General features: G+C 40.5%; 1 protein-coding gene across 1 annotated transcript in view; it reads right to left on the bottom strand.

Annotated features, from left to right (window-relative positions):
* Nucleotides 1-1263: 1263 nt before the first annotated feature.
* CYTIP (cytohesin 1 interacting protein) overlaps nt 1264-9261 on the bottom strand; it is a 168470-nt gene continuing 160472 nt past the window's right edge. The window contains exons 7-8 of the mRNA XM_078681712.1: nt 6226-6292; nt 1264-3578 (exon numbers count right to left, since the gene is read on the bottom strand). Of these exons, the coding sequence (XP_078537838.1) occupies nt 3103-3578; nt 6226-6292 (543 nt within the window). The 3' untranslated portion in view covers nt 1264-3102. The remainder of the gene's footprint in view (nt 3579-6225; nt 6293-9261) is intronic.

The following is a 9261-nucleotide window of genomic DNA, read 5'->3' as shown; positions in this document are numbered from 1 at the left end:
ACTCCAGACATTTCCCCAAGACATCAAACACTCATATGGACCATTCAAAAATGTAAATTCTCTGAGGCTACACTGAATTGGTTTGTTTATTTTTCTGTGCTGCTTAGGGTAGCTATGTTTCTGATGCTGCATTTTTTACTAGATGATTGATATCGTCTTGGTATCCTTTTCTGCGTTGCATTGCAAGTTGTGCAATATTGTTATAGGCCACGAAAGAAACTGTTGTCAAATTCTTATTTTTACCGTGGTTTATAAATGTTAATCTAAGCATATGTGTCATCTGTAATCTGAAAAAAGCAATGTCACTGTCATGGTAGGAAGCCACTTCATAGTCCTTCATTTCTAGTCTATCTCATAATGTTGGATGAGCTAGTACACCTTAGTGCTCCATTTGAAGTGGGTTGAGCGAGTTTGTGTTTCAATTTGTATATTCGTTTTTGATTTCCCTTTGTTTTTCTCTCCATTCCCATCACTTTATTGCTACTAATCTGGGTAAATTTAGCAAAAGTTCATGTACCTCTTGACAAATAGACACGCCATAACTGGACTACAACATAATGCACCTTCTTTCATGGGTGGCATTTACACATTATAACAGTCCATTTAATTGAGTCAAGTCTTTCCACAAGGGGACATTTTAGACACCATACTACTCGAGCCTGTTATTATTAAAAATATATACTCTCCCTTAACACCAAGGGTCTTAACCATCCAGTCAAAAGAAGAAAGGTAACCGTCTATTGCTATAAGCCTATGGGTAACATCAGATTATAACAAGAGGGTAAACTGGGATTTGCGGAATCTTGGAACCTTAATTACATTGGATAAGCAACAGTTTTTACTCTACCCCCACACCATAAGAGAAATGGGGTTATACCTCTCATCTTAAAAAAAATGTAACATCTCAGTTACTTTACGTCAGTGAGACACGTAGGACAGATGGGCCATCATCCTAGCCAAAGAGGGAGAAATTGAATTTTATATAATCAATATCAATGCTCCAAACACTGATGACACTGAGTTTTGATCCTCTAGCAATAATACCATTAGAGAACTTCCACAACGTAATGGCATGATTTTAAGTGGGTATTTTAACCTCTCACTAAATGGAACTCTTGACTGCTTAACCCATGTAAAATGTAGGCTTGCTAGGTCACATGTCCAGCTCTTGCACCTATTTTAAGCACACAACTTTACTGATGTATGGAGAACCCATAACCCCAAGGCAGTGAATAAACATTTTACTCACATCACCATAAATCATTTTCTAGCTTTAACTATCTTTTAGTAGATGAACAACTTCTTCAACATCAGCTTCCCTACAAATAGAACACATTTTTATTTCAGAAAACATGGGCATTTGTTTGAGACTACAAATTGGTGTACCTACCTTAGCCCCTAAAAAATGGAGAATGAACGATACAATCATAGATGATGAAGTAATGAAAAGACATTACAAACTTTGTAAATGAAAATCACATAAAGGAGAACTCTCCTAAACTTGTTGGGGATTCATTTAAAGCTACAATAGGACGTTGCGTGATTAAACTGATTTCATACAAAAAGGATACTCTAAGACTGATTCACAGGAGGCTAAACTCAAAGCAGTAGAATTTAAACTAGAATTGAAATTAAATCAATCTAGAGACTCCTTGGCTCGTATTGAACTGAAGTCTCTCAAATATGTATACAACAAAATATTGACTATCAGAGCACATACATGGGTTGCAGTAAATAAAACGGAACGAATGGTTAAAAAGAATAAGGCTGGTCAGTCCCTGGTTAATTAGTTACAATCAGAAAAGAATACATTTTTAAATTCATCCATCAAAAAATGCAGCAGGTTGGAGTGCTACTTCGTTACCAGACAATTCAGATTCCCTTCAAGACTTTTAAGAAACTTTATATTTCAACCCTAATATTGATGCTGATTTTGTGTGGAATGTTTTAACAAAAAATGTAATTAGTCTGGACCCGAAATCTAGCAATACCTATGGAGCAAGACCACATTTTCAGAGCTATACCTAGCTTAAAACTTGGTAAAGCTCCTGGCCTGGATGGTCTTTATAGTAACCTTTATAAAACATATGTACAGTCTCTACTTACACCTCTTCACAATTTGTTCCTTCACTTTGGTGATACAGGTAAGATCCAGGATTCAGCTGCTGTTGCGACGATAGTCGTGATCCCAAAAGAAGGTAAAGATCCCGTAGAAAACTAAGCTATTGTCCTATTTCACTTATCAATATTGACTGCAAGATCTATGCAAAAGGGTTAAACACAAGATTGGAAAAGGTTTTGGGTCAATTAATACACCCTAACCAATTAGGATTTTTTAAAGCTGGTTGTCAAGTTCTGTCAGGACCTTATGCCACGCTTTACAAAGGGCTAAATCCTCATATTCCCCCACAGCTACGATAACTTTACAGGCAGAGAAGGCTTTTGATAAAGTTTCCTGGATCTTGCTGCAATCTACCCTGCAACAATGTGGTCTTGGTAAAAACTTTGTTAAGATGGTATTTGCCCTCTATTATAGCCCACAGGCCAACTTTGTGTCAATGGCTGTACCTCAACCAAATTCCCTTTAAAATAAGGCACACGTCAGGGTTGCCCCCTCCCAGATTCTTTTTGTTTTGTTCATTGAACCCCCTACTTGAGATCATAGTGAATGTTAGTGGCATTACAATGCTTTTGGGAACACCACAGATCTATCAGCCAAAAACTCCAGCTGAAATTGTGGGTCTGACTGACAAACTACTAGGGAAATCAAACTCAGAATTACTGGTTTCCCACTAATTCCTACCATCTCTGGGGATTCTCAAGCACAACCCACGATCCCCATTAACAGAGGTAACGGGTAACAGGACTCCCAGTATGTTTAACTCTGGTTGTTTGGAATTGACATCCTCGCCCTCACACCGGGAACTAGTTAGTAGGGAGACCCAATGGTGCCTAGTTCAAATTAAATCTGTTTATGAATGAATTGAAATTAAACATGGTTTTGAATCTTGGGGTGCTTCATTCCAGGATGAAAACCTTGGAATAAACTTAGTGCTGTTAAAGCTGAAATGTGAGTATAATTAATGCATTAAGAGATAAATGTCAGACACAGCTTTCTTCTTCTTCCACAGATTTGTGCAAGCCAGGTATGAATCTCAGAATGTGTTTTCGGACAGTCTCTCTTCTGCTTTTCCTGGGGAGCGTTCCAAAGGCATTCGAGAGGCTACATGTGTCCCACACAGGTGACGCAGGAGCACTGCCACTGCTAGCCACGCTGATGCTTCTGTCCCTGCGTAGTGACAGCTTCCGTGCTGACACACCATTTCCGCTTGCAAAGAAACATTCCTCGTCCTCACTGGTTTGCCGACTGAAAGTCTCACTAGCTGAGTCATCATACACAGACGTCTGGTAGAATGCATCCTCACTGTCCTCTGTCATGGAGCTAAGCCTGCTTTTGTAGCTGCTGCCACTTGAAAATCTGTGCTTGTTCAGGAAATTAGAGCTCCACGAAGAAGGGCTGTGCAAGAAACCGATCTCCTGCACATTGATGTTCTCATTGCTGCAATCCGTCCCAGAACCTGCAAAATATAAATGCAAGGAGATGTCAGCTTTATTGAAACACTATGCTTGGACAAGACACATGGTCAGATGTGTTATTGGCCAGATTGCCTTGCAGAAGCTGTATTCTCCCAGCATTCAAGATGCAAGCTACCTGAGATTTGTATTGTTTGAATTAGAGCCAACAACAAAAAGGTTGTAAGGATTTGAAGAAATCCTGCCTCAGCAATGTTCATCATTCAGAATACATTATCCAAATCATTGAGACCAAATGAAAATGCAAGGGTCAAAGCATGCCAAGTATAGCAGACCTCCATCACTTCATTGACAAACATAGCATGTCTTTATTGCAACCCCTGCCATTTAGAATTATGTGGTTGCAATTCTATAATAAATTAGAACATTGGAATGTTGGGAGCTCCATTTAGCCTTCAGCTCGGGCCTTTAATGCTGGAGCGGACCTTTATTAGCTGGTAGAGCCCAATATGGTGGGCTCTAAGGCTATAGTGGCACTCTGTGGAAGGCAGACCACAGCTGTCATTCAGACAGTGATAGCTGACCATCGCACTCAACATCCACTGTACAAATGGTTACTGACAACAACAGAAGTTTGTTGTTTTTCAGAGGCCAGTGATCACATGATCATACACAAAACATTGATGCATTTCCTAGATAATCAAGGAAAGAGGGCAATGCCTATTGGCCACACTGTTTTCCATGTGATCTGCAAGGACTTGCAATGCTGATATTGTGACCACCACAAAGTACATGACTTGAAATGCCGTTTGAACAATATAATTAGCTGTTTCACCCTTACAAAGACTGACACTTAAACACAGCAGGCTTTCTGAAGAGTAAAGTCTTTAATACACTGCTGCCCATAATGTATTTGGGAGTTCGAATAAAGAAAATGATGTGCTTTACTGAGGAAAATTGGATTTTAGGGCATTCAAGCAGTAAATGTATGCCTATTAAAGCTAACAAACATTTTAGCAGTTGTTATATTTGTTGTTTGAATATAAATAGGCTTTTCCACTACCAGGCTGTATATGAGTTAGACTCAAATGTATCCTGCTTTAAATCTAGGGAAAGAGATAGAAATAAGGACAATGGGATTTTTGAAGTACCATTGAAGACAACAGAGTGGCCGAGGGCGAATAATGAATAGTATAGGACTTCTGCTCCAACATTCTAGTGTTTCTCTATCTCTCTCTCCTTGTTTAGCTTAGAACATTCAGCATTCATTATGTAGAACCCTATCCCTTGTTGTAGGTCTCGTCTGTGGCTTGGGTCCATAGCTAAGGGAGAGAGCATTTAATGACTGGTATAGCTTACAACAGTTGGCCATAATGTTATTGTAGAATAATGGAACGCTCCATTAGAGACAGTAGCATTGCAGAAGGAGAATTAAAGCTGATTCAGTATAGGCCCAGGTAACATTTATTTACACTGGCCACATTTTGTGAAATTCAGAATTTTCACATTACAGACATATCATGATGTTTCATGAGATTTAGTGGAATTTTCACCCTGGGGAGACTGAGTTGAACAGAAGTACCCTCATTGCGATGTTGGTCGTAGTTGCCTCTGACTCACACCATTGTGGATTGGGAACTGAACAGTCGGTCGGCAGTTCCGACTGCATTATTTCGGTGTGACAGCACATGGTGCAGTCGCAAACTTCCAATTTTCAATGAGAGCTTGCGCAGCGGCCTGAAACCGTCCACAGCACAAGCTCAGATCGAAAAACTGAAGTTTTCAAACATCCCTGCACCGCATGGTTGGCCCTATGCATCCCTGCATTGTGTGGCAGGCACCGTGAGGGGGACGTTGAGGGGGGCAGGTCCAAATGCAGAAGGCTAGGGGAAAGGGGGCCCTGCTAGGGGCCCCCAAAATCAGTTTCCGACAGCCAATCTATGTCCGAAAGGCTGACATGGATTGGCTGTCGTAAACCAACATCATAATCCCGACAGCGGAAACGCCATCCTTAGGGATTGTGAGGGCTTTCCGACCACATTTGATTCCTCAGCCGGTTTAAACTCCAACTAACGTCATCATAAAATGACGGTCGGACTTTAAACCTACTATGTCAGTTGGCAAGCCTCCGACCAGTGGTTGCAAATAGACCCAAAATGTCTTGTGGGGGTAGTAAAACCATGGCCAACCCTAGTGTTGGATTCTGCACCACAATTTCAATATTTTTTAATTCTGTTTCTGCTCTATTTAGAGCATTCTACATTTAATGGTTGCAATGTTCAAATAGCATTATACCACTTTGGACTAGGGCTATATTGATCATTAAATACCTTCTCTAATTCAATAGAGCACCCAGCAGCACATGCCTATAACTCAACCAGGGAAACATATTTCCCTCAAGTTTTTTGAGCACCTGAAAAAAGCATTGATATAGAAATGTGTACCTTTGGATTGATTTGCTATGACAAATGTCTCTGTAGGGGAGTCTTAATGCTAACCTACTTAAAGCTCAATACGTACATCGGAACCAAGATGTACCTTTTCTAACCAAAAATAATCTTGCGAAGTATTTTGTTGAGAACCTAGACTACCACCATACAGTGACTTGTATACCATAACACTAGAAAACATTTAAGTGCTGTTTTTTTGTAAATGGCCGTTTGTAGTCAAGTGGCATAAATATACATTTACCATGAATTAAGCGTTGTTCTTGAACTAGGAGGGACTGCAACTCCACCCATTTTTCATGAAGCTGTTTCTGTGAGAAATAAAATAGAATATTGCTTATTTTTGCTCTTCACTTACTTGTGTGCAAGCGATAAATCAAAAACTGCTGTTCTCAGATAGTGCATCACTTAACAGATATAGGGCCAGATGTAGGAGCCCTAATACTGGTCGGAAACGGCCGATTTCGGCCGTTTCCGACCGGTATTAGGGTTTTCAGATGTAGGGGGCTGAAAATTACAGAATCGGTATATTTACCGATTCGGTAAAATTACCGATTCAGTAAAATACCGAATCGGTAAATATACTGATTCTGTAATTCCAAATGTAGGTGGCACAGTTTACAGTGCCACAGGCCCTTAAGAGTCGGTATTTTACCACCCAATCTTATTGCACATCTGTGCATGCACACCTGTGCAATGTGACACACAGACATGCCCTTAGGGACACAAGCCTGTAATTGGGGTGCTAGAGGGTGTCAAAGTGACACCCCCTGCACCCTTGCAGGATTCGGTATTTAGCGATTCTGTAAATACAGAATCGGTATTTCCCATTGATTCCTATGGGCTTTGAATTATTTATATCGAATGTTACAGATTCTGTAATTCTGAATTTAAAATTACCTACATCTGCCTCCTTCCTATTTACCTACTCTTAAATACCGAATCGGTAAAATTCGGTATTTAAGAGTAGGTAAATCGGAATTACCTACATCTAGCCCATAGTGTATTAAATGGTATTCAATGATTGACATTTTTCTAGCCACAAGCAGACCTTTCCCTAAGAAGAAACATTAGATCAGAATTAAAGTTTTAGACAATATAAAAATTAAACTTCAACTAAGTACAAATTTTTTGAGAATTTTTTCACAACTGATTGTAACCTAAGCATTCAATAACTACTCTGAGATTCAATAACTAGGCTGACTTCTTAACAGTTAACAGTTAAAAATAACTTTTCAAATAACTTTTTTAAAATTTGGTTTGCTTGCTTAACATTTAGGAGAGCTATATCGAGGTTTATGAATTTTGGGAATGTCTGCTACACTGTTATACATACGTTTTTAAAATTTTGGCTGTAGAAGAGCTTGCAGCCTCCACGATGCTGGCTTTCTACATGGGCTCTCGGTTATAGTCCTTTCTTGGCTGCTGGAATGGCACTGACAGGGAAGATGGTTGAGGGGAGGTGGAAGGAATGGAAGGGTGGGGAAAGTGCCATTTAAGGTCCTACATTTTGAAAGGTCACCTATGTGACTGTGGCACACTAAACAAAGGAGTAACGACTCCCCTACAGACCCTGCGGTGCAGGGGGCTCCCTACAGGTACCACTCTCACCTTTCAGGAGGCCCCCATTCAGCCTATGACCAAAGGATATCTGTGAGTTATGGGAGATTCAGGGGCCCCTCATCACATTCTGGCGCGAGGGGGCGAGGAACATTTTGCATTACACCACTGGCACTAAAAGGAAGCCTTTAATCCTTCTTTTCGCCAAAGAGAGCAAAGTAAGAGCCGGAGACGTGTAGTCATCCCCTCTCCGCCAAGCCCGACCTTATGCAGCAGATACTAGTGTGGGCCAGCAGATGGGAAAGCATGGAAGCCCCAATCCCCTGATTGAACCATAGCGCTGGGGTAGGCTCCATGTGGATGCATTTTCGACAGCTACACAGAGGCTACCATGACTTGCAGCCCTAGGGAGAAACTCAGTGGCCATAAGAATGTTTTTTAATCGGGTGACATGGTGGGGAAGAAGAGAGATTCCAAGAAGGAGTCCTGCAGGACAAAGCAGTCATCCTCTCAGAAAGGTCAGTGAGAGTCTGCTCATGATTGGCAGACGCCACTTTCCTTTTGAAAGAAAAGTGCCTTCTGTGCAAGTTAGACAGATTAGGCCTACTCTCAATCAACAATGAGGAAGAGGCAACTTTTCTAACCCAGAGTAACAACAGAAATAGAAATAACTGATCCTAGAGACAAAAAAAATAACAGGATTAGCCTTTCGAAATGTACACATTTAACTGCCTCCCTTAGTAAAAGACAGGGGTAAATATGTCTGTGAAAGGCCGTAGTGTCAGAACTCGTTGAAAAGCCTCATGGGCCCATCATGGCTAGCAATTTACTACCCTATTTAAAACACCTCTTATCTAACCAAGCTTTTTAAAGCAACTGTCACGGAAAAATGGAACCCCTCCTTGGCAGAACATGATTTCCCTGGCACCTTTCAAGCTGACTTTTTCACTGTCAAGGAATTAAAACAGTGTTCCTGGCCATGACAGATGAGGTTTGGCAGATCAGATGCACGGGTGTAAATGTCATTGTACTTGTAGAACTGATGCTGCATTCAAAATTCTAGACAATGAAACATTTCTATTGAGGCTCAGTGAAGTGTGCATTGAAGGACCTGATAAAGAATGAATTTCCTCTCTTTGAACGATTTTGAAGACTTTATCCTGGGGGGAAAGTCAGCCATTTTTCATCGGTGTTCTCGGTCCACATCCCTGTTTTATTCAACGTGAATTAACCAAACTCTTTCCTTTACCAGGGAAATACCATTAATTGAGGCTGTCAACGCATTTTAGCCCTCATATGTGCTTTATTTGGACCAGCCTCAACATTAAACAGAACTTATTTTATGACTGTTGTTTTGTGGAGCGTATTCCCTTGTCTGTATTCTGAGTCTTATTAGGTGTACAATGAATGTGCTCATGTAATGGTGTTGTTTTCCTTTTAGTGCTTTGAGAATGGTGCCAGTGACCAATACTGAAACAATCATTAAATGGAGCAACTGCAACCTTAAGTGATAATGAAACTGCCTTACTTTTTCGTATAAACAGATGCATAAATATTAATGAATGAATATGCCCCAAAAAAGTCACGAGGGTCTCTAGTTGAGCCAAGGTGAGCCAATGGTTATCCTGGGAAAATAAGGACAGACTATATAATTCGTCCCAAAGGACTGGTTATCTTATTGTAAAGACGAGAAATTCAAACATTCCTAGCTCTAAATCGT

The sequence above is a fragment of the Lissotriton helveticus genome, chromosome 3_1 (assembly GCF_964261635.1).
Source record: "Lissotriton helveticus chromosome 3_1, aLisHel1.1, whole genome shotgun sequence".
Lineage (NCBI taxonomy): Eukaryota > Metazoa > Chordata > Amphibia > Caudata > Salamandridae > Lissotriton > Lissotriton helveticus.
The sequence above is the reverse complement of the archived record's forward strand: the minus strand, read 5'-3'. Positions and strand labels throughout refer to the sequence as shown.